The following is a 25869-nucleotide window of genomic DNA, read 5'->3' as shown; positions in this document are numbered from 1 at the left end:
TGTCGGATTCCCTAACCCATTTTTGTAGCTCTTTAAGAATTATTTTGGCCAAGATTTTATTTGAGGCATCCAAACGGGATATAGGCCTATAGAACAAGGGTGACGTCCTATCCCCATCTTTAAAAATCAAGATTATAGTGGCTGCAGAGCAAGTTCCCGGGAGCACTTTATTGGCAAGAATACTAGAAAATAAGTCGGATAGCACCTTGGACCAGATCTACAAGTTATCTTTAAAAGTTAAATTTGTTAGGCCGTCTGGGCCCGGAGCGTTAGACCTCTTAGTCCTTTTTATCAAGTAAATGATATATTTTAGGTCCCACTCAAGAGCCCCCTTCCACCTGGCCTGCATCCACACTGAACATGTACTAGCCCCCATGCTCATATACATTTGCAAGAAATGTTTAACCGAAGTGGCCTCAGGAATTGAATGGGTTCGCAAATACCCCTGTCTACCGTTGGGCTTAATTAACTGCCAAAATCTTCCTACATTGTTTCCTGACATACATGCCAGCATTCTTTCAGCATCCTTCATATACAACAGAAATGTCCTACCCTTCACCTTTGTAGTCTACTGCTGAAGCCTTTTTCAGCCTCCTTACATCCTTGTGTAGTTGCTTCTTCCTAACCTGAATCTCCAGGTCAAAAGCATAAGTGTATCCATGCTTGTGCACCCCTTTTTTCAATGTTCTCTCCGTAGTCAGCCTACCCAGAATTTCTTGTACTACTTCCGGGAAGCCTGCTGCAGAACATAAAAAAGCCATCCTTTCTATGGGCAGGTTAAAAATCTCGCCCAGAAAAGCTTTGGCCAGTCTCGGAGCCCATTTTACCACTCATTTTCTTGGGTTTATTTCCAGTTCCAAACACATCTCGCCTCTCATTTTCACAGGCAATTCAATGGTATACAATAAAAGCGAGTGATTGCTCAAAGACAAAGGGTTGATTACCAGAGGACCCCCCGCTCCCTTAATGCCAGGTCCTGGGAAACAAAAATATAATCTAAAGTCGTTTTCCAGGGCCCGTTCTGCCATTTAAATTAGAGGTGGGGGTGTCCCCTAATCTATTTCCATTGAGAATAGTCAAATCCCATACTTCCAATTCTTGGATAATTCTCTTGCCCCTAGCACAGGCCTCTTAAGCAACAGCTATTCTGTTTGGAGCCATATACCATTTGTCATTCAGACATTCTGCATTAAATTCACCCAGTACTATAACAGACGAACCCTCCTCCGGAAACTCTCCCAACAGGGTAAAAGAAAGGGCTGTCAAAGTCTCCTCTAAATATCCTTCAAAGGGCTAAAGTAAAAGTTAACCAAGAGACATTTATTAAACAACCCACCCTCAGACTCCTGCCAAACTAGAGGTGCTACCAGTATGTCGAATATATCCAGATCTATTTTCTTAATGTTGACCCCTGAAGAATGTTTTATGGCAGTAATTAGGCCACCATACAGCCTTCCCTTTTCTCCTCGCCTAGCTTTAATATGTATAACTTCATAGCCCTCTATAATTGGGGGCTCCTGCAAGAGTGTTTCCTGCAAACACACTATGTCAAATTAAGGCAAACAAGGCTTGGTTACTTATGATATTCCTAAAACCTCTAGAGGTCCAAGAAGCCACTGTCGACTTGGCCCATCATGCATAGCGTGTGTCCCTGTGGGCATAGGCCAAATTCTGATTATTACCATTAAGAGGCAAATATGGCCTGTGACCAGAAGATGCATATACTTACATACATCCGACACACATACTCACGGCACTGTTTGGGGGGGATCTCGACCTACCAGAACACAGTCCTTTGGAAATTAACCTGCTCACAGAAACACTGCAGAAGAAGGGGATATCAGTACCCGTGCTCCAGATAAGATTTTGAGGTGGGAGTATTCTACTCCCTGTTTTTAAACTTTGAGAGTAAATGTGATTTTAAGAGAGTAAAAATGACTTTTCTCCTTTGCAAGAGAGTAAAATGTATGCGACATCCAGCCGACGCATGCACAAACTGTATGGAAATCATTACTATGCAGCAGATTTCTGCATTGTGACAGAATACACCTTTCATTATTTTTCTAAGGTCTGGCCATTTGATCTCTCCTTTATATATTTAAATGTTGAAATCACAAAAACCTAGCCAATTGCATAGTAAAGCAAACATGAATTGTATTGTTTGGTTTGAGGTTCGATAGCAGAATTGTCATTTGATGTTTAATGAGTTCTCATTTTCTGGATCTATTACTACCTAATGGTATGCCAATATATGATACAACAGTGCAGAGAGGCAATGACTCCTGGCTAAATTCTACATCTAATCTAATGATCAAATGGTTATTTATATAGCGCTTTTGGCCAAACACTGTACATAGAATATGTTTATCTCAATTATCACCAAACCAAAGTCAGTACTCCTTTATCGACGTCGAAAGGATGAAAGGCTGAGTTGGACTTGCCGGGATTCGCCTGCAACCTACAGATCATGCACAGATTGCAGCAATGAGTGCTCAACCGGCTGAGCTATCTTATTGGCTAACATCCTTCAGAGGTCGGTTAACTGAGTATCGACTGAGGTATAATAATCACAGTACCTAGATGTTGGACAAACCATTTATGAAGCACTACATGAAGTTAAATACCTATCTGGATTATCACTGGGACAGGTTTTGCTGAGTTTCTATTTCAATTACAAATGTAACTTTCATTTGTTTGTTTTTGAACAGCGCTTGCACTTCCTGGAGAGTCAGGTTTTAGATGATTTAATTGTAGTCTTGAAGATTTGAGAAGCTAGAACACCTGTGATTGGTGTAATGACAATCACTCACCCTTGAGCAAAGACACTGCTGCCACTGACCATTTATAGTAATGTACCCCATTGACTGCAAGGTTGAATGGATGTAATCTAGACTGTGCATAGTCATCATTTTACACACTTATAATTAGAGTGTACATTAAATTACAGTGTAAAAATGATCTGCCTCTGCACGATTATGCGCACAGCACCAGAACTCTGAAAAATGCAATTGTTCAATACTGGTTTGCTTTTACTGCAAAAAAAGCATAATTTGTTAGAAAATATGAATTCTCAATTGCAACTTAGTTTTCAATCTTATTAATTATACAATCCTAAAATTCGAGGAAATTATGCACAGTGCTTCTAAAGCTGAATGGAAAGTAACCATTCCTTTTATCATAGTGTGCAGGGTCTTTTTTTGAAAGGCTTCAGAGAAATGCATTCTGTTTCAGAGATGGCTTGCAATTACATCCATGTAGAAAAAAATCTAAAGAAGCCTCCTAGTTTCTGTCAAGTAACATGACCTATGCTCTGCCCCCTGCTCTAAACCTGTGTGTAAATGTACCCAGAAAAATAATAAAGCTGGCGTATTTGCAAGATTTTCATGCATAAAAAGGCCTGGTACCCACCTTATCTGGAGGCCTGATCGATACTATACCAGGCCATCTACAATTTCTCTGCCTTCCCATTAACAGAGCTAAAAGAAAAATGGGAAAGGGACTTGGGCCCCATAGTGAGGGAGGTCTGGGTGGAAGCGATGGTGGCGGCCAGGGAGGTTAATGTATCCTCACGGATGAAGTTGACCCAATATAAAACTTTACATAGAATAAACTACTCCGAGGACTGGCACCACAAGGTGGGCAGGGTTGAGTCAGCCGTGTATCTGAAGTGCAGGGAGCACTTTCTATCAGCTTCCGTGGGAATACTGGTTGATTTTGACCCTATGGGATAGGGTCTTTGGCAGGATGACCAGTGTTGGGGAGAATTCTTAGAAATGTGCTAATTCCCTTCTACTTTAGAGGCCCCCAGCTCCTTTTGCTAGACTTTAGGACTTTTTAATTTCTAACCTGGAGAGAGTGAGACCTTTTCCCACTCTTTCATGTATTTTTCTGTGATTTGGCCTCTGTGTTTCTTTTGATTTAGGAGTCTGAGAAACTCCATAGGCATCATCTTTACATTGTGACACACAGCACCTTCAGTGCAGTGACACAGGGAAGTCTCTTAGATTTCCCAAAGGTTTTTTTTTTTTTTTTTTTTTAAATTTGTTTATTGCATTTAAGTTAAACATACCAACAGCAGGGCCTTAAATTGGCCGCATACAACTCCTTTTGAACTCCCCCCCCCTACTCCGCCCCTCCCTCCCTCCCTCCCTCCCAACTTGCAAGGCCATTTAGCTCTACACCGCAAGGTCCTTTCCGTTATTATACCACAGTGATCGTGTTTTCACTCGATGAGTCCACCATCTTGGGGCTGAATAGCGTCACAGTGAGCTCCACCCATTGGAGTAGGTCGGCAGAGGTGTCCAGTCTTAGCTGGTTTCGGGCGTTCTCCCAGGCCCCTGTTTCGGCCTGTGTCCATCTCCGGAGGTCTTCCCACCATGTTACTAAACACGGGGCCTGGGGGCGTTTCCAACACATGGCGATGCGTCGCTTTGCAAGAATGTACATTAGGTCTTTTAGCTTATTCAGTGGCTTGTTTTTCCTGTTCCTGGGGTATCTTCCCAGGATGCATGCTGTGGGCGTATGCACCTCCAGTGTAACATCAGCCTCAGCCACTTTGGATTTAATTAGTGTCCAGAAGGTTTGTATTGCGGGGCACCCCCAGAACATGTGGGTCATATCTGCGTGGGGTTCGTTACACTTGGGGCATCCCCTGCTGTTGGCTTCGTTGAATCTGGAGATGATTGCCGGGGTGAGGTACGCTCTGTTTGTTATGTAGAACTGTATAAGCTGAAATCTGGCGTTTCTAGATACTTTTTTGTGGTATCTTGTAATGGATTCCCACTCAGCATCTTCAAATTGCTGTCCAAGTTCCATTTCCCACTTTGCCTTACACTTGAGGCTGTGCTGTGTAGTACTGTCTAGCAGTGTTTCGTAAACCCTGGAGGTCTCGTGGCCCCCTTCCGCCGCCGCCAGCAGGCTCTCGATCCTTTCATGTCCTATGTCCAAGTTTTCCACAGATGGCCAGCGGGCAGCAACCCTCTTCGCCACGGCATTGTGCAGAAGGAATTGACCCGTGTGTAAACCAGAGATTTCCTGCAGTTCAGCAAATGTCAGAATGCTCTGGTCATCCACTAGGTCCCCCAGGGTGGCAACGCCGCACAGCTCCCATGTATCTCTTATTATTTTCCGACTCCCCGGTCGGTTTACCATTAGTGCAGCTATCGGGATCTGTGGGGAGTAGGGGTCCTTGTGGCTCATGGATTTACTGGCTCTTTTCCAAATCTGAGTTCCAAGTTGGACTAAGTATGGGTATTGTTGTTTTTGGCATGGCTCGACCCACAGCAGGTCTCTCAGTAGTAATTGGGCGATGCTTGGCTGCAGCAGGCGGGTGTCCGTAGAAGCGCCATCCGCCATCCACTGGATCACGTGTTTTAGTTGTCCGGCCAAATAGTAAAGTTCAAAGTTGGGGACCCTCAGGCCTCCCTTGTCATAGGGTCTTTGCATCGTGTCCAGGGCCACTCTGTGCCTTCCTTCTTGCCATAGGAATTTCCTGCAGAGCTTATGTAGTTCGGTAAAGAATTGATGTGGGATGTTGTATGGCACGTTGGTAAAATGGTAGAGGAGCCTAGGTAATGCTACCATCTTGAGCAGCCCCACCCTGCCAGCCACCGAAAGCGGCAGCCTGCCCCAAAAGTCCATTGATTTCGCTAGGCCTTCCTTTGCCCTGACTGTGTTGAGGATGTGTTCCGTTTTAGGGTCTCTATGGATCACGATGCCCAGGTATTTAAAGGAGGTGGGTTCCCATCTCAATTCTAGTGTAGGGAGTTTGTCGGCTGCAAGCTCGCACAAGGCCGCCAGGGGGAACAAGCAGGATTTGCTATGGTTGATATGAATGCCAGTGACTCTGTGAAACCCCTCCAGGGTCTCTAGAATGTAGGGCAGTGTGTGTTCAGGGTTCCTCAGATAGAGGAGCATATCGTCTGCATACAGAGAAAGCAAATGGGATACACCGTCTATCTCGATGCCTACGTCTCCATATTCCTGTCTGAGGTATGCTGCTACGGGTTCGATGGCGAGGATGTATAGCATTGGGGACAGGGGGCAACCTTGTCTAGTACCTCGGGATAACCTCCATTTGTCTGAATAAGTTTTGTTGATGCGCACTCTGGCCTCTGGGTTAGTGTAAATGAGTGTAACCCATTTAATAAAGCTAGGCCCCATCCCCATTTTTGACAAGGTAGCTAGGAGCCACCTCCAGCGAACCGAGTCAAACGCTTTTGAGGCGTCCAGAGACGCTACTGCGCATTTCTCTCGTCTACCCTCGGTGCTATAAATGACATGGTGTAGTTTGCGCAGGTTTTCCGTGATGGTTCTGCCCGGCACGTACCCTGTCTGGTCTTGGTGGATCAGGATCGGGATGGCTCTGCGCAGCCTCATGGCCAATATTGCCGTCAGAATCTTACTGTCCACATTTAGTAGGGACAAGGGCCTGTATGACCCACAGTCTGTGGCATCCCTATTGGGCTTTAGCAGTGGGATGATGGTTGCTTCTCTCATGGTGTCTGGGAGGTAGCCTAGTTCGTACGCCTCATTGAACACCTGGGACAATAACGGGGCCAGTATATCTTCGTAGGTCTTATAGAACTCTCCTGGGAGTCCGTCTGGTCCAGGTGCTTTCCCGGAGGGCAGTGATCTAATGGCGGTCGCTACCTCCTCAGGGGTGACAAGGCCTTCCAGGGCCTCTGCCATTTGTTCCTCGAGGTGTGGTAGCCTGATGATGTCTAACACATCCTCTATTGCCATGTCAGTGGGGGGTGAAGGGTCAGTGTATAGCTTCTGGTAGTATTCTGCAAAAGTGCGGTTGATATCCGTTTGTGAGTATGTTTCTAGCCCTGCTGCGTCCCGGATTTGGCAGATGGGTTGTCTAGGGGCCTCTCGTTTATATAGCCACGCTAGCAACTTCCCAGGTTTGTCGCCTAGGGCATGGCTTCTTTCTATGTGTTTGGCATAGCTGAGCCTCCCGAGCGCCTCCCAGTGCAACAGGCAGGCCTGCTTTAGTTCGACTGCTCTACATATTTGGGCAGGGTCCGATGAGGCTGCAGCCTCTAAGTGTTGTAGCTCGTCTTCTGCCCGCGTTAGCCGGGAGGTGATGGATTTTTGGGCGCCCCCTGTAGCGGCTATCATGTCTCCCCTTATCACTACTTTGTATGCCTCCCAGGCAGTGTTGATATGCTGGACACTGTCTCTATTTATTTGCCAGTAGGTGGATGTGCATTGCCCTATCTGTTCACAGAATGCCTTGTCCAGTAGCGCTTCACTCCGGAGCCTCCATGTGGGTATAGGGGGTCTGGGCGCAGTTAGGGACCATGTGGTCATCAGAGGGGAGTGGTCCGACAGCACTCTGGCCAGGTATTGAGTGTCTTCGAACGCGTCTAAGTGTGCGTCGCTAACCAGTATGCTATCTATTCTAGTGTGTACTGCATGCGGTGGTGAGTAAAAGGAGTAGGCTCTACCCTCGGGGTGCTGTGCTCTCCAGAGGTCGCATAGGGCATATTGTTGTGTAAGGGCCTTTAATATTTTGGCGGGCGGGGAGGGCTGTGAATGTTTACTGTCTGATCTATCCATGCGTGGCTCTAGAGTACAGTTGTGATCCCCCCCCCATATTACCGTGCCATTCTGGCTTGGGCTCAATCGGGTATACAATGATCTAAAGAAGACCGTGGCGTCATGGTTGGGGGCATAAGTGTTGACCAAGCATAGTTCCTTGCCTTCTATAGTGCAACGTATCTGGACCATTCTACCCTCGTCATCTATGTTAGTGTGCATCACCTTGATGGGCATGTTAGGGGCTATCCATATTAGCACCCCCCTGGCGTAGCTGGAGTACTTGGTGCCTATTAGGGTCCCCCTCCACACCCCGGCCAGCGCTGCTAATTTCCGTGCGTTCAGGTGGGTCTCTTGTAATAAGGCAATGCCTATCTTGTGGCGTCTGAGGAAGGTGTAAACTCTGTGTTGCTTAATATAGCTGTTCAACCCTCTAACGTTCCATGTCATTACTCTAATCGCATTAGCCATGAATGTGGTGTGAGTGAGAGTACCTGGGTGGGCTGCCCAGTGGCGTCTGGCTCTTGGTTCGGCGGTCTATCATGTGGCGAGTGAATCTGATCAGTTCCATTGGCATCTTTGGGTGTTGGATTGGTCTGCGGTGTGTTCGTTGGTCTTGGTCTTCTTTGTCCCCATAAACATTAACTGTTAACTGAACTCGTAACATAACTCGTCTAGCGGGGTATCCCCCGTTCTGACATTCCCGTTTCTGCCCCATGGACCTCAGTCCCTAGGTGCCCTACGGGCGGGTAATTACCCAAAAAGAGATATAGTTCTGGGGCGGGTGTGGCTTCACCTCCTGATTGTAACAAGTGTGAAGTACTTCCGTGGTCGGTGTGGCTCCGGTTGCATCTGGGTTGCCGCTCTTTATCTAGTAGTTCTGAGTATGTGGTAGATGTTGCTAGGGGATGGTGTGAGCGGTCTCATGGGACGGGCGGTTTAGGCTTGTGCTGCTTCGGTTCCCAGTCTGGGATTTGTGCTCTGTCCATCCATTCGGTCGCTTCAGCGGGAGTATCGAATAAATGGGCCTTGTTGTTGTGAAGGACCTTTAACCTGGCCGGATATAGGAGCATGTATCGCAATCCTGCGTTTTTTAGTCTGGCTTTAGTGTGGTTAAACATTGCCCTGCTTCTCTGGACCTGTAGGGTGTAGTCGGGATAAATGGTGACCTTGGCGGAGTCTCTCTGTATGGAGCCGCCCAGCCTGGAGAAGGCCAGGATTGCTTCCCTGTCTTTATAATTCAGTACTTTGGCTATTATAGGCCTGGGCGGATTTCCAGGTGGCGGCCGTCTGGCTAGGGATCGGTGGGCTCTCTCAATAGTAAAGCCTTGAGACAGCTTCCCCGCGCCAATCTCGTGTATAAGCAGGTTTTCGACGTAGTTCGTGGGATCATTGCTTTCGATTCCCTCGGGTAGGCCGATGATTCTGATGTTACTCCTGCGGGCCCTTCCCTCTGCCTCCTCGGCTCTATCTTCGAGGTTCTTTACTTTCTGTACAAGGACGTCCACTTCCTTTGAGAGCTTAGCTTTGGACTCATAGTGTTCCTTTATTTGGGTTTCTAGGGTGTCTGTTCTATTGGCAATGGATCGCACATCTTGTCGTAGCAGATTCAAGTCTATGGCCACAGCGTCTATCTTATTTTCCAAGGTTTTCTGGAGTGTCATGATGGCCTCCAGAAGTTGCGAATTCGATGGTTCAGACGCTTCTGCGTTTGGTGCCTCATTGCTGGCGTGGGTGGCATCCGGGCCTGGTGCCCCAGAGGCGGCAAAGGATTCCATAGTGGTCTGTCTATGTTTGCTTCTGGCGTTTTTAACCGACATGGTTTAAGCGGTGTGGCGGCCTGCCCAGTGCTTTGTTGGCCCTGGATGGTGGTCGGGGTGGTCTGTCTCGTGGGAGCGTTAGGGCGCTTGTGGCGCGGAGGCCTCTCCGGGCTGGTTTAAAAGGGCAGGGGGAAACGGCCCCCCGATGCCCAGTTCAGCTGGTGTCTTATCTGGGGTATGGTGTTTCGCGGTGTCTTGTCCCTCGCTACAGCCAGGGTGCCCCAGGTTCGGCACCCTGGGGGATCACGTTCATTTTCGGTTCTCTCTGGTCACTGGGGGAGCCCACACCCTTTGTAGGCCACTGCTTACTCTGGGGCCCACCACGATGGCCCTCGTTTGCGTCCCACACCAGTGCACCGCTCCGCCTCCTGGTGCCAGGCCCTACGGGGCAGGGCTCTCGGTTTTGGAAGCTGGGGGGATAGAGATCTCCGCTCCCCCCCACCGACTCCTTACCGCCCTTCTTCGGTCGTCCCGCTGTCTCCTCCCGCTGTCAGTCAGGGACCTTGTTGTGGGGCTGCGGCGCTCAGCGGGTCGTCCAGTGGCGGGGGCGTCCCAGCCAGCGCAAGCGGCTCTTCTTGCCTCCGGGCCTCACGATCACTCCGATATGCCTCACGGAGCCCCGTCCCGGGGTACCGGGCGATCGGGGGGGCGCCGGGCCGGCACCACGCTCCTCTCTCCGTTCTGCCGAACGGGTACACCAGGGCGCCGGCCCCCCCTCCTCAGCACGCCAGTGCCGATCGTTCGACCCTCGCTCCCCGCGGCAGAGGCCGGGCTCCCCGGGTCTGGTGGTGGCTCGATTCAGGCCGCGGAGCGGCGGTTATCTATGCGGCCGCCATTTTCCGGCGTCGGCGTCTCTCCACCTCATGCGTCGCCGTGTTGGGATGAGGGAGCGGAGCCGCTCCAAGCCGCAGCTGCAAGTTCCCCAGGCATTCACGGTCCGATGAGACTACTTTCAGGCGTTTTTGCAGTTTTTATCGTTAGTTGGCGGCGGATCATTGGGCGTATTACACGGAGCTCCTCCAAGGTACGGCTTCCTCACATGGCGGTTGGCCACGCCCCCCTTCCCAAAGGTTTTAATGCCTACTCTCGGTGAAACTACTGTTTCCAAGAGCAGTGAAGTGAAATTGACATTACTTACATTTTGTAACTTTCTAGACCCAGCACACACTATCTTACAATAGGGTCCTGGAGGGGTTACTTAGTATCCCCTTTGTCTAGTTTCTCATGTAACATTTTTATGTTACCCTTTCTACAATTAATGGCTGGTGGCAGTGGTTTACTTTTTACTACCATTGAGTGTTTCTACGTTGGGCTGCAATTGCAGCTGCAGTAAAGCACCCATGGGTACCTGTTTTGTCAAAATGGCCCCGGTCTTCTTTTTTCGCCATTTCTTGTTGGAACGGTCCTTCTCGAGATTTACTCTGCGCGCCAACCCGGTTTGGTTCCTTTGTTCGTTCTGTCTTTGGCAGGGTTCATGGCTGAAGCCCGCCTCTGGCTGCAGCATGTCTGGCAGGGCAGGAAGCGAGGGAGATGCCTGAAAATCCCTGTGCTTAATCCCCTTGGTTACAGGAATTCACCCAAAGGTGACTGGCTGGCTGGCCGTCCTTTTAGGACAGCCACCTTGCTGTGTGATTAACAGCTAGGCTGCAAATTAATGGGAGAAACCGACATAAAAGGTGAGGCTTTTTGCTTTGAAGGCAGAGTCGACCATTGGACGAAGCAATCCAGAGAAGAACTTGGAAGAAACGCTTGCTGCAACTCCTGAACCGTTGGTTTGCCCGGTGACGCCCTGCTGCATTGCTGAAGCTCCGAATTTGCCTCAACAAGAGAAGCCCTGCAACGGATGACTTCTCCCCTTGGGTTGGTGGGACCAATCAACACCAAAGCGAACTCGTCTGGACATCCTCTCGGAGCTGGCTGTACTTCCATTGCTGCTGCAGGAACCGATTGCCAGGGAGTGGAACACCAGATCGAGTGCATCGTTTTTAAGTTGGACCAGAGCTCCAGGAAGGTCCTCCGGACTCCCATGAAGCAGGACTGACCAAGACTGAGGCACCTCAACAGAGCGCTGGACACCAAATGCGAAGAATGTCCATAAAGGTATCCGAGAACTGCGGTGGTGCTATTTGCAAGAGCCGCGAGAAGCTGAAACCGCGAAGTGCTCCTGATCTGAAGGTTTCCCATTACTGCCGCCGACCTATTCATAGTGCAGGAGTCTCCAGACGTCCTCCCTCTTGTCCCAGCGACTGAGGCCCAGGGACAACTGGATCTGCAGACATACACAGCAACAGAAGCCAGCTGGAACCAATTTCTTCAAACCAAAGGTACTGTAAAACCAAGCTATACTTAACCTCTTGTTGTGTAGCCTTGCTTGCTCTCAGTTGAGACTTTTCTTGGTTGCTTTTGCAGAGTTGCTTGCAGCTTTGCCTCTCACAAACCTCCCAGCTTGTGGCCCTACAGTGATTTCATTTTCTACAAAATGTCTGAAACTTTGTGCAAGACTTTTTATCTACCTACAATAAGTGCTTCAGCTCACCTAGACTTTTGCTCAACTAACATTGCCTGTCCTGGCTCCCTGAAAGACTCTTCTTACCTCTGACTTTGTGCTTTAACTATCCCTCAACAAAAGTCACACATTAGATAACTTGTGGGACTGGGAAAAGGTTAATTTACTTTGCATTGAAGGTGTCAAAAGTACTTACCTGCTTCAGAATATTTGTTAACCATTGTTTTATTCCCTAAAACATTTTCTTTTACACCAAATTCAGTATTGCTCTAGATGTGCCAGTGATATATTAGTGTCCACAGTGTCCTAGTTACTAAAGTCACCTCAGGGTGTAGGAAGTGTCTGTGTGCCATCCCAAAAGGGTTTCTACTGATTTAAAGAAACAGAGTGTGTATTTTGAAGTATATTTTTGTTACATATATTTGCTCCCTCCTAAAGAAGGCTTATTAAACTGACTGTTAAATAAATTAATAATTGTTTAATCAAGAAACCTTGTGTGTAAGTGTTTTATTTGAATAACTGTCACTGTGAAACTCTGTGTTGCAACCCCTTGTGTAGTACATGCTTATACCAAAGACTGGGTTAACTATTGCCAAGAGGACAAGGCTGGTGCACTCTCCCACAGGGTACTGCATACAATCTTGCCTAACGACCAGGATCCTAGGTAGAGCAGTCCCCAAGGACCCCAAAATGCTGCTCTTGCATGCTAGCAGAGGTTAGGGACTAGTTGGGAAAGAAAATGGATCGCAAATCGCGGCGATGTGGTCAAAAGGTCGGAGACATGCCAACAGTGGTCACTTCGGACGGACCATTGCCGGAGCATGGAAACGATAGTATTTCGGACGAGAGGGATACTGGGGAAATACTTGAAAATATGTGGGAGGTGGGAAGAAAACACAGGGTAACTGGGAGGACAGGGACCTTTTGAAACGGGACTGGTTCGGGTCATTTGGAGGGGGTCTGTGATATGGCCCATGTGTGGTGTTGGGGTGAGGGGGATAAGGTAGGTGGGGGAAGGAGGTTTGTATTGCGCAAGTTACTAATGTTTGTTGCTGTTGTTTAAAGAAAAGATTAATAAAAAAAGAAGATATCAAATCAAGAAAAGCTAAGAATGGTGATCCTTAACACGCCAGTAACACCAGTTCAGTGGCATTGATCATTCTCAAAAAAATGAGTTATGTACATGGGGCATTATTTGTTACAAAGAACCCAAGAGCAGTAACACAGTGGTGCTGATGTCTACTCAGATATTGAATTTTGACAGTTGTGCTTCTGAACCTCCACTGACAGTAGCACAGTGACACTGATAATTACCAGAGAATCAAAAGGACTGAATGACAGACATTCAAGAACTAACCACACGACAGTAAAACAAAGACGCCAAGAGCAACCAAGATATTTCTAAGAACTACAGACAGATACTATATCACTCATATAATCTAAGACTGATGGGAGCGCGTGAAGCATAGCATGATCACTTGGGAAAAGTGAAGAAAAGTTGGAACTGATGTACATACAAATAGATTTTACATCCATTTTGTTAATTTTTATCTATTAGATTTTCATGTCCCCTTTTTTGAAAACTTTCAGATGATATTTAGAATAAAGAACATTTTAAATTTAGCTTCATGCACCGTATTCAACTTCTGGCTACTTCCCTTGCTTATTTCATTTTCCTTCCCTCTACTCTTGCTCTAAATATCTCACATCTTCTATTGTTCCTTTTTGCCCTTCCCATCTCTTCTCATACATCTATTTTTCTCCCTCAGAGGGTGCCTGTGGCATGGATGATGTGGGGCTGGCGGCGGGCAGGACCCAGCGAGAAAAAAAACGCTCGTACAAAGACCTATTGAGGGAAGAAGAAGAGACAGCAGCTCAAGTCCGGAAGTCTTCGAAAAAGAAGGTAAGGTTCAGAAGTAGTACTCATTGGTCCCGTCCCCCTCCTACATACTTCGCAAGGATTCGGCAAAGTCATTTTTCAGCAACAGAATAGTCCCTCAATTTGATTAGTTTGCACTGTTGTGTGTGAGGTGTCAGATATGAGAGATGGACACAAGGTTGTTGTATTCTTGATTAAAGACATTTTTATTAAATCAAAGTGGGTTGGAAAAACGTCTCTCTAGCCATATTCTATAGATGAACTTCCCTACCTAGAAACTAAAGCTAATGATCTGTCTGTCTCAGGATGTCAGTAACTGAAAAGCCATCCTTGTGTCCAAAACAACCTATCCTGACCCTCAAACTTGTAAACAAACAGCAAAAGGTGCAAGGAAATGTCTTTATTGTTAGAAAAAGAGCTCAAAGCCAAAAGTGTAAATTCGATCAAATCGGGTAATCAATAGCAAACATGGGAAGCGGGGGTGTCCCCCGCTTCCCATGTTCAGTATTGATGGCCTTGGGGAGTAGCAGGGGTGTCCCATGCTTCCTGAGGATTGGAGGCGGGGGACTGAGGGGGGAGAAAGAGAAAAGGGGACCCTGCGGTGTAAGAGGGACAGAAGAAAGCAAACGTGCAAAAGGTAAGTGGGGTCGGGGGATGTATTGGAGGTACGGGGGTCAAAGATTTGCAGAGTTTGGCCGCAGCAAACCATTCTGCCACAGCCAAATCATGTAGATCCCACCTGCCAGAGGTCTTACGCATTTCACAGTTCTTAGATTCAACTTCAGCTGCCTGGGGTAGTCACCTGTCGGGGCTCTTATGTGGTTCACAGCGCCTTCATATACCACAATAGCATATACCATCTGTTGCTTGTCATATCTATCTGTGGTAACATTTTGCTAAAATGTACTTGCATATTTTGCTCAAATGTACTTGCTCAAACTACTCCCCCACATTGGCATCTCATGCATCTGTGTTTGATTGGGTTTGCCTTTATACTTTGTCTTGTCTGCATTCAAACATTCTTATTATTGAATCTTGCCTTTCTGATGCTTGTTAATATGCTTAGAATCACATGCTGTGCATGTGGTCCGACATCCAGTGGTAATCGCAGATTATCTTTCGGGGACCAAAAGGGGACGTCGGCATAGGCGTGTCTGTAACGCTATCCCTATCGTGACCTGTAGTGTACCCAAAATTCCTCACGCGCCGAGGTCCCTCAGATTGTTTTTTTTTCGCCCAGATAACTGGCCGCCCTACAGCGGAGCTCTTACATAAGAGACATTGGGCCTCATTACGAGGTTGGAGGAATGGGTTTACCTGCACCGGTAATGGTGCCGGTAAACCCATTCCTCCCTATTACGAGGTTCCCTTGCGGGACCCTCGCAGAACGTCTGGTCAGACCAGACGTTCTTAGCGGGTCCCGCAAGGGGACCAAGGAGCTAATAAAGGGCCCGTTATTAACGGGCCCTTTATTAGCTCCATCCCCATTTCCATTGAGCCCTATGGGGGCTCAAATGGGAATGGGGATTGGTATTGTGAATGAGGAAATATCGGGTCCTCCAAGGTTGGAATGACCCAGTAATTCCTCATTCACAGAACCCGGACCCGGTAGCATCATGGCTACCTCCAAACTCGTTATGAGGCCCATTGTTTATCTTAAACCGACTTGTCGGTTATTCCCCTTTAAGTCACTTCGACGGCAGGAACAACTTCGACGAAGACTGCGGGGGATTTGTCTACAGTAGTGGATTTCGGTGCCTAGGATCCGGCAGCTGAAGCATCCATGTGGCCGGGCCCTCTGGCCGGCCTTCACAGTAGGGAGAGTGGGGTCGGGGTGGCCATATTTTCGTTATGTCTTTCCTTTTTTCCCCCTCTTTACCCTCTAGGTCTGGTCATCTTTCCCTTTCGCTATGGGAAGGACTCCTTTTATTTTCTGCCCTAAGTGTAGGGTCAGATACCCGTGGAAGGACGAGCACACGACGTGCAACTCCTGTCTCCCCTTAGATCATGACGAGAAGCAGTGTGTGGCTTGTAAACTCCTTCAGCCTAAGACCCTTAAGGAGCGCTGTGTAAAGCGGTGGGCCACGTATGGTATGTTGCTGGCAGAACCCTCTTCCCCCACCGCCACACCCGCTGAAAGTGACGGAGGCACCTCTGATGACCAAACATCTGTTGTGGGTGTAATAGACCTCGAGGTGGACACTTGTAGGTCCGCCACGCCCATCCCCGACCCTTCAAGGCCTGACACTAGTCTCGCTTCAGGGACAACACCCGGCGACAGGGGCGTACAAACAACGTATTACACTAAACACACAACCCCTCCACTATTTCAACGGGTACGTCGAAAAAGGTGAAAGCGCCAGCAGGGCCGTCAAAAATTTAGGCGGATTCCTCTGATCGTTCAGATGAATCGCCTTCCCTGCATCCGCAGCAGCGTTTTGCGACTGGGCATTCCAAAACAAACAAGGGCGCTACCCCTAAATCGGGTTTACACGTCGAAGCGCAGAATTTCGACGCACTGACTGTCCCGAAAGGCCCGGTAGGCCCAAAAACTACAACTAGGCCTCAAGGCGAAAAACCTACCGCTAGGCCAGTAAATCTACCGATAGACCTTCGGACCTACTAACTTGCACCGATTCGGCAGTAATTGAACACAGTATCACTAGAATTACTTCGCCGGTTGGGCTTATACCTATTCCGTTGAAAAACATGGGGCAGGCCGTGGACAAATCTATAGATATGCCATGGTGCCCCAATTCTCATGAGACTTATGAGGACAGTAAAGAGCCTCTTTCCAACACCCTGAGTGACAAATTTCAGCATCAAGGGGCGGAAAACAACGTTTTTCCACCTGTAGGCCCTTCTGGTTCCTCTAAGTGGACAAGAGAGACATTTGAAGGGTGCAGGGATCGTCTTGAAAAAATTAGCAATTTTTCTGAAAATCCTTCCCCAAAAAGATCTCGTGGAGAACCTAATCTTAAATCTGCTTCACATTTCCAAGAAGATCAGCCCTCGTGAAGACATCTTTCAGATGGCTAATATCAGGACATTTACAGTGGAGATGAAGAACCTTCCTTCTTGCAGGGCTACAATGAGGACGAGGCGGATGCCACGGACAATTGGGAAGAAACCCAGCAAGTGGGGACGGACCCATGGATGCTCCCCCAACAAGATCAGGACACTGATTTTCTGTGCCTGGATTCTCCTCCGTCCACCCCGGCTTGCCAGCCCTTGCCTGTAGAAGACCAAATGGCCTTCAATACCATGTTAAGGAACGCAGCTGATCACTTTCAAATCACTATTCAAGAGGCGGTACCTGAGCAGGACTTTGTAGAAGACATTCTCAAGGAGAAACCCACCTCAGGCCAGGCCATTCCCCTCCTTAATTCTGTTAAAAGAAGATTGCCCCCCTCCCTGGTGTCGCCAGCTTAGACCCGGGCAGTGAACCCAAGAGTAGAAAAATTATTTTGGCCAGCTCCTTTGGACCCTCACTACATTAAAGGGCACACCACCCCCAATTCCCTGGTAGTGACTACCACCCAGAAACGGGCAGGAGTACCCGTTGCTGCAAGGGGAGCCGCCTCTGGATAGAGAATCCAAGAGGTTGTGTGCCTTAGGTAAGCGGATTACCTCGGCTGCTGAATATACCACGTGCATAGCGAATAACACTACGCTGCTGGCGAGTTATGCTGACGCTCAATGGAACCTAGTACAGGAAGGTCACCAGGAGGTCCCAGAACCCGTCAGGTCCAAGCTTCTCACTATTGTGGCCGAAGGCAGGAAAGTAAACCAGAATGTAATAAAAAACACTCTGGACACGGCTGAAACAGCAGGCAGGTCTCTGGCCCAGGGCACTTTACTTAAGCGGTACGCTTGGTTTCGTAACTCAGGTTTTAAGCCTGAGACACAGACCGCTCTCATCAACAAACCCATTGAAGAAACTAACCTTTTCGGAAAGGCGGTCGATGAGGCCCTAGAAACAGCCAAAAAAAGAGCATGAGACTCTTAAGTCTCTGCAACAAATTACTCAAAAACCTTCCCCTCAAAGGGGAGGTCATTCACATCAGTCCTTTCGAGGGCAGTCCCGTGCAAGTCAGAACAACTATAGCACATGAAACTTTAATGCTGGACAAACATCAGGAAGCCCTGCATACTACCCACCGAGAGGTCAGTGACGCGGCAAAGCCCGAGATAGAGGCCCCAACCCTAGAGGAGCCGCAGCCTCTGGTCAGAAATCGCCATCAGATCCAGGTCCCCTCCCATGTCGCCCGGTCGGGGGGCGCTTACCATCTTTCCTCACGGCATGGGAGGGGATAACTTCAGACCAGTGGGTCATAAAGACGGTCGCCCACGAGTACTGCGTGGAATTCTTCCGACCTCCACAATTCAGACCTCCGCGCTAATGGCACCTCTCACCGGACCATCTGGAGATCCTGAATCAAGAGCTGGAAGTGCTGCTAGGAAAGGACGCCATAGAAGCCGTCCCTTTTCTTCAGGTCAACAAGGGTATTTATTCAGTGTACTTCCTTGTACCCAAAAAGGACCTCACCATGCGCCCTGTTCTAGACCTGCGCCCAGCGAACAAGTTCATAAAACCTCAAAAGTTTTGCATGGTAACGCTACAGGAGGTGATCCCACTGTTGAAACAGGGGGACTACATGGCAACATTGGACAAGAAAGAAGCATATTTTAATATTTCAATGTTGCCAGCGCACAGGAAATATCTAAGGTTCATGATAAAGGACAGGCATTACCAATTCAAGGTGCTCCCCTTCAGCATCGCCTCAGTGCCAAGGGCGTTTACAAAAGTCCTGGTAGTAACAGCAGCACACCTGCGCAGGCTATCCGTTCCGGTTTAGCCTTCCCACGACGACTGGCTCATAACAGGGGACTCGTACGACACATGTTTTTTGAACACCCAAAAGACTGTAGATCTTCTGTTCAGTCTGGGTTTCTCTATCAACGAGAAAAAATCCAGTCTAGTCCCCAGGCAAGTAAAACAATTTCTGGGAGCTCTAATACAGACGAAATACGGCCTCGTCTTCCCCTCCAACAAGAGTGTTCAGAACATGCTTTTTCAGATCCCTCAATATGTAGCCAGTCGGGAAGTGATGGTGCGCAAAGCCATGCGATTTGCTCGGAATGATGGCGTCATGCATATACTTGGTTCCCCACATGCGGCTGCGCATGCGTCCCATGCAAGAGTTGCTCAACAGCCAGTGGTGTCAGGCCAGCGAACAATGGGAAGATCTGGTAGTTGTCTCGCCAGCCCTCGTTTTCTCTCTGCAGTGGTGGTCAAGGGAACACCTCTTGAAGGGGAAAACCTTCACCACCCCTGCAGTGGAACCCACTCTCATGACAGACGCATCTCTCACGGGGAGGGGGCCTCTCCTGCTTCAGCAGACAGCGCATGGAGTGTGGTCCCCACAAGTAGCGTCCAACCATATAAATTTACTGGAGCTATTAGCGGTGTTCAAGGCATTACAGGCCTTTCAGATGCAACTACAAGGGAAAACAGTGCTGATTCTAACAGATAGCACTACAGCCATGTAGTACCTGAACAAACAGGGGGGCACTCACTATCCAGGGCTATCCAAGCTGTCCCAAAACATTTGGATGTGGGCTCTCAAACACAAGATGTTTCTGTTGTCCCTACATGTTCCAGGGGAACTCAATCTGCTTGCAGACGTGCTCAGCAGAGACTTCCCCCCTGCCCATAGAATACAATGGCGTCTGCACGAAGACATTGTGTCCAATGTCTTCGCAGAATGGGGCTTCCCAGAGATCGACCTGTTCGCGACACAGGAGAACGCCCAATGCCAAGACTACACCTCCAGGTACCCCCAGAACCGCTCCAAGGGAAACTGTCTCTGGATAACATGCTCAGGGAAATTTGTCTACGCTTTCCCCCCCGACTCGCCTTCTCAACAAGATAGTGCACAAGATGCACCAGGAGCCAGTTACCATGATACTGGTAGCCCCCGTGTGGGCCCGCCAACCCTGGTTCACTCATCTAATGGAAATGTCTCTCTCCCCACCAGTGAAACTACCCTGCCCATACAACATGTTGTCTCAGGACAGGGGGGAGACCCTACACCCATGCCCACAAACTCTGAATTTAGCAGCTTGGCTCCTGTGGTCATAAAGTTTGGACACCTACAGCTCCTTCAGAGGTGCATGGACATACTCAGGGAAGCTAGAAAACCTAACACCCGTTATTGCTATGCCAGCAAATGGAAACCTTTTGTCATCTGGTGTAATACCAAGGGCGTCAATCCCATCGATTGCTCACCCACACACATTGTGTTGTACCTAACCCATTTGTTGGACACAGGGTTGGTCTTCAGTTCTCTAAAGGTTCATCTGGCTGCTCTTTCAGCCTACACCACATCACAACAAAAGGTATTGTGGTGGAAGATACTGGTGATTAAGGCCTTTATGGAAGGGGTTAAGAGGATTTATCCTCCCATGTCTCACCCAGCTCCTGGATGGGATCTAAATGTGGTTTTAACCAGGCTCATGAGATCTCCCTTTGAGCCAATGCATAAAGCAAGTCTAAAAGACCTTACTTATAAGACGGCCTTCCTAGTGGCTATCACTTCTATCACAAGGCTTAGCGGACTACAGGCCCTTTCTGTTCTAGACCCCTTTGTTACAGTCCACAGGGATAAGGTAGTTCTGCACACTCATCCCAGATTTGCGCCTAAATTCATCTCGAAGTTCCATGTGAACCAATCGATTGAACTACCTACCTTTTTCCAGAATCCCACTAGCATGGCCGAAAGAAGCCTACACACACTAGATGTGCGCAGGGCAGTCCTGTTCTACCTGGAAAGAACTAAACCACTGAGGAAAACAAACCAGTGTTTCGTTTCAGTGGCAGCTGGTAGAGAAGGGGATCCTGTCTCTAAATCCGCTATCTCAAGGTGGATTGTCAAATGCATCACACTATGTTACACTCTTGCTAAGGGAGAGCTGCCCTTCAAGCCTAGAGCACATTCTACTCGTGGCACTGGGGCGTCCATAGCATTCATTGCAAATGTTCCCCTAGAGTCCATTTGCAAAGCGGCAACCTGGAGTTCTGTACATACCTTTACAAACACTATTGCCTAGACACTAATTCTAGGTCTGATTCTCCGGTGGGACAAGCAGTACTAAGACATCTTTTCTCTACTGTTCCTTCTCACAACCCACCTCCAACTCTGGGTACTGCTCGCTAGTCTATGTACAGCATGTGATTCTAAGCAGATTAACAAGCATCAGAAGACATGCATTACTTACAGTAATAGCATTTCTGATGATTGTATCTGCTTAGATTCACATGTGCCCTCCCTAACTCCCTGTTCGGGGTGGAAGGAACATAGACGTCTTACTACTTTCTCTCTTCTTCATATACTCACTCACAATTGCCTTGGGCTCCCTCATGGCATAAAAAATACAATCGGAGGGACCTCGGCACATGAGGGATTTTGGGTACACTACATGTCACGATAGGGATAGTGTTACAGGCACGCCTGTGCCGACATCCCCTTTCGGTCCCCGAAAGATAAGGCGCAATACTCTGCGGTTACCACTGGATGTTGGACCATATGTACAGCATGTGAATCTAAGCAGATACAATCATCAGAAATGCTATTACGGTAAGTAATGCATGTCTTCTGCTTTGCCTTGGCTGCATTCAAACAAACTGCCTTTTTTACTTTGCGTTGTCTGCATTCAAACCTTCTTATTGGGTTTTGAATTTGTACTTTGCCTTGACTGAATTCAAACAAACTTTGCTTTTGTATATTTTCAAAATGTGCAATCTTCTACATATTCAACCCCTTGTTGGTGTGCTTGTTAGAACGCCCCTGTGTGTCCAGTTGCTTTCGGCAGACTAACTGGTTTCTTCCAGCATCTATGATGCTGCTTGCGCTTCTGCGGTATGGCTTCTCCATCTGTCTTCCACTTTGCATACACCACCTTTTTCCCTAACCTGGGTTGAAGACTGCTGTCCTGTCAAGCGGCCCGACTTCCAGGAGCTTTGGCACTGCTCCCGGTGTCTCCACAGCCCTCCTTGACAGCACGCAGCGCCTTTCTCACTGTCCTGGCAGCCTTCTCCACTTCACCAGCTCTGTGTGCCTCGCATTCAGGAGCCTTAGCGTGGATGGCAACATCTCCTTCTGCACCTCTCTCCTCCATAGTGTGGTTGCCATTTTTAAATGTCCCACTCATTGCAGGTTTAGAAAAACAACTAGTCTGCATGTTGTACTTCGAGCTCCTGTCAATATGCACAAACTCCCTTGTCATACTCCTTGTCTCAGTACCTGAGTGATTATGGGAGTTGAAGTCCATAACTTTCTTTGGGCTTTTAACTCCTGCATGTTTTTTCTCACGGATTTCACAAAAAAGGACATCAAGAACAAAAGGTGTCATGTGTGAGTTGTGGGTGCTTCAGTGAAAGGAGGGGGCTTGACTAGAATGACAATAGTCCATTAAGAACTCTGGTATCAGAGGGTCTTCCTCATGAGGAAGGGGGGAACACTGTGACTCCTCCAATGAAGTCATGGCATCTTCCCTGGTAGTTGTCTCCTCCCATGTGATCCTCCCCCATATAACCGCCACTAGGGTCAGGATCATGTAGCGGCTGCTGTCCCCTGGCCACATGGGAGGAGGTCAACGCCGGGGAATCCATGATGGCTCCATTGGATTAATCACAGCGCATTGCTCCTTGCCTGGACCCGTTAGGGAGATTTATAATTTTTATGCTTCATCCCCTCTCCTAGCGAGACCCCCAACACTTTTTGCTGGACTTCTGGACTTTTGTTCTTTAAATCCTGAATGAGTGGAGCCTTTTTCCACTCTTTCATTCTTGGGGGCTCTGTCTTTTGGGACTCTATTCTTTGTATTCTACCTGTACTATGGAGCCTGTCTACTCCATAGCCCTTACAGGCATCTGTATTTTACTATGGCAGCACACAACTCTTTTGTGCAGGGTTTCCGGGGATACTTGGGTCCTCCTTTGAGATTTCATATCCTCAAGTAACTACAGTTCTTTAGTATCTCTCCTAAAACATTACAATCTGAGAGATTGGCACACATCATTTTATGTGGAGTGCCAAAGGGATAACTAGTATCCCCCTTCTCTCTGCTCCTGTGGCTTTTTAGTCACATAGACAATCTCCTAGTTATGGCCGGGGGCAGTGGGCATGTTCTACCAACTTTTGGGCGCATGAGTTGGCAAGGAGTTGAGTAGGAGTGCCGGAGAGTGACACTGATACCTCTTGCTTCCTACACTGTACCTTTAACGTGGGAGACCCGACATTCTATATAAATCCAACCTGGGCGCGTAGTGCCGGCGTGTGAGTTGGCAGGGAGTTGAGTTGAGTTAGGGCGTTGGTGGGGCGGCCATATGGGTTTCACCAGCCCGAGAACGCGACTCCATGATGCAGCTACTGTAATTATAGATGGTCCGGACCTGGGCACTCAACTGGACACGGATAAGGAGGCCTCCCTGAGGAGAAAGGTGAGTTTCAACTCAGTGTTGCCCAGTTCCCCCCACAAAACCCCAGTAACTGGAAGGAATTTGAAGAAATCAACATGCAGCCCGTGTTGGACGATTCTTAGGGCTGAAGCATGGAATATCCACCCGAAGGAGAAGCGCCGTCCGGAAAAGGTCAGAATAGTGCCTTAAGTGGTGGATCAGGAAGGAAAGGCGTTCCTTCGGCTGAGTCCCAGTTCAGTCCCGGTGCTCCGATCCTCACCTTGAAGGAAAAGGAAGCAGGTAGGGGTGACGAGGGCAAGCTTGGACACCGGAAGACTCCCACTTCTGCGGGTAACTTCAACACCAGTCTCCTCATTACATTGCAGAATGCCGAAACGGGCAACAGACCGGTGATGATCGTTCCAGCTGCCATGCCGGCCAACGTAACAGAACAGGGACTGGGGCCCATCGCGAGGCTGGTGGGCCAGGGCATCATAACGAAGGAGGGGAGAGTCAGACTTTTCCCAATCTCTACCTGCTGATCCTAATCTTCATCAGAAGAAAGAGTCCAACAAAATGCCTCTCGGAAATGGCTGCTCGATTGTCACAAGACATAGCCGAAATACGGTCTCTGATAATTAACCAGAAAAGGCGAAATGATGTGTTTGGACAACTACCAAACAGACTGATCAAAGTTCGCCACCAAGTGACTATTCTGTACTTCGAAGCTCCTCCAGCAGTGCTGCTTCAATACCAAATGCAAACCCAGTGGTAGTGACCCACTCTGGCAAAAGAAACACCACAACGGACCTCACATCAGTGTCGACACCTCGACAGATCTCCCTGTTATGTTTAACAGCCCCAGAGACCTAGAAGCAATTGCACCCTCTATAGGTGAGATGCAAGAAGTACTACCTGTCACGCCGTGGTCCTTTAGGTTTGACACGTCGGAAAGTAGCTTGGATGAGAGCAGCCTGTAATACACTCATAATATTACGTGATCTAAAACACCAAATCAGAAACTTGAAGTGCGTTAAGGACTTTCGCCAGTGAACATGGCCGAAATCTAAAACAATGTTATTGCTGCGCTATCCATCTCCTTATCTCTATTCATGAAACTATACAAAACTATAGTAGATGCACTATAAGATCAAGCTACACTACTGGCAATGATCCATTCAAAACAAGTCTTCTTGGAATCATTTATGGCTACGATTCAAACCAGATTGGATAAGGAAGCTGAAGGATTAGTTCAGCAGAGGCCAGACTGATTGACCTGCCGAGAGGAGAGCAATACGACAAAACAGCCATGATGGCGTAAATCTTGTAACTAATGAAATGGTGTTGATCAAGAGATTTTAGCCGTAATATGAAAAGCGATTCTAAGCATAGCGACATAACGGCCGGACAGGGTCTGAGGCCTACGTCTAATGATCCACCAAAAACAACCAGAAATGAGAGAGTTAAACTATCTGCCCTCGTGGTGAACCCCTGCAAGCTACCTAAGGAAAGGAATAAAAGCAATCCAACATCCTTTAAACCAGATATCTGACCAAATCCAGCCACACAAATCAGCAACTGTGCCGGGCAAGTAGCCCCTAAGACGTCCATGCAGAGCGGCCTCCTCCTCCACCCCCCCTACTGAGAACTCCAAACTGCAATCCACGGTGGTTAAAAAAAACATCATCTATTTTTCACCAAACATCCAGTAGACACAAGGAACAGGGGACCCAGCTCAGGAGCTTTTTTAAGGTACCCAAGAACTCTGCCGGCATCCCTACTTAATCCGCGGAGAGACCCAACGGCATACTTAAAAATAACATAACTCAGAACCAACCCGAAATTCATGGAACTTACTACCTTAAACATTTTGGAACATCAACGTCAAGATTTGCTTATTAACATCTCTGAAGAGGAGATAGACGAAAAGGCGCAACAATTCGTTCATGAAACAGAAACAACGCAGGTTTCTTCAGATGGGAAAGCAAATGACTAGGAAGATCCTGTGCCCATGAAAACGCAAAGCCCCGTACACAATGCCAAAGCAGAAAGCTGTCCTACAGCATCGTTCTTGAAGCAAGACGTCTTCTAACCCTAAGTAAACGCTACAAGACTGGAAACAATGGCTTTGGTATACGTTGCTCTGGGGGGGGCGACGCCTTATAATCCCAAAGGTAAGAAGTCGATATTGTATTCCTAATAGAATGCCATGTCTATGAGATCATGTAGCAAATACACAGATGTCGCAGGTCACTGTATCCAGACGGTAGTAAAGCCTAACCGTCACCATAAACAGTGTAAAGCAAAAGAGATTCCAGGACTCAGCGCCATCAAGATATATGTTAGTTTAATTGTGTTGCATTGTCACACATTCAAAAACGAAAAAGGCCCATAAACGATAACATGTTTCGGCTATGCTAAGCCTTTTTCAAATCTTGGTTGGTTTGGCACCTGATAATGTTGAATTGGCACCTGATAATGTTATCGATACATTCTATAAAGCAGTCTCACGTGATTTTTACAATCTGAATCAAGACACAACCAAACATACCAGAATAACCAGCAACTTGACATCAGGAGAAAAAACAGCTCTTCAATCATTGAAATCAGATACACAAATAGTGATCAAAGAGGCAGACAAGGGGGGTAATATCGT

At 47.9% G+C, this 25869-nt stretch overlaps 1 protein-coding gene across 5 annotated transcripts in view; it reads left to right on the top strand.

Annotated features, from left to right (window-relative positions):
• Positions 1 to 25869, top strand: part of HMGXB4 (HMG-box containing 4) — a 740304-nt gene that overhangs the window by 60072 nt on the left and 654363 nt on the right. For all 5 annotated transcript variants that reach the window (XM_069653065.1, XM_069653066.1, XM_069653064.1 and 2 more), the window contains one exon: positions 13641 to 13774. In XM_069653065.1, coding sequence (XP_069509166.1) covers positions 13655 to 13774 — 120 coding nt within the window. In that variant the 5' untranslated portion in view covers positions 13641 to 13654. The remainder of the gene's footprint in view (positions 1 to 13640; positions 13775 to 25869) is intronic.

Source organism: Ambystoma mexicanum, chromosome 3q (genome assembly GCF_040938575.1).
Source record: "Ambystoma mexicanum isolate Mex_15411 chromosome 3q, UKY_AmexF1_1, whole genome shotgun sequence".
NCBI classification, from domain to species: Eukaryota; Metazoa; Chordata; class Amphibia; order Caudata; family Ambystomatidae; genus Ambystoma; species Ambystoma mexicanum.
Note: the sequence above shows the minus strand (reverse complement) of the source record. Positions and strands in the feature narration are given on the sequence as shown.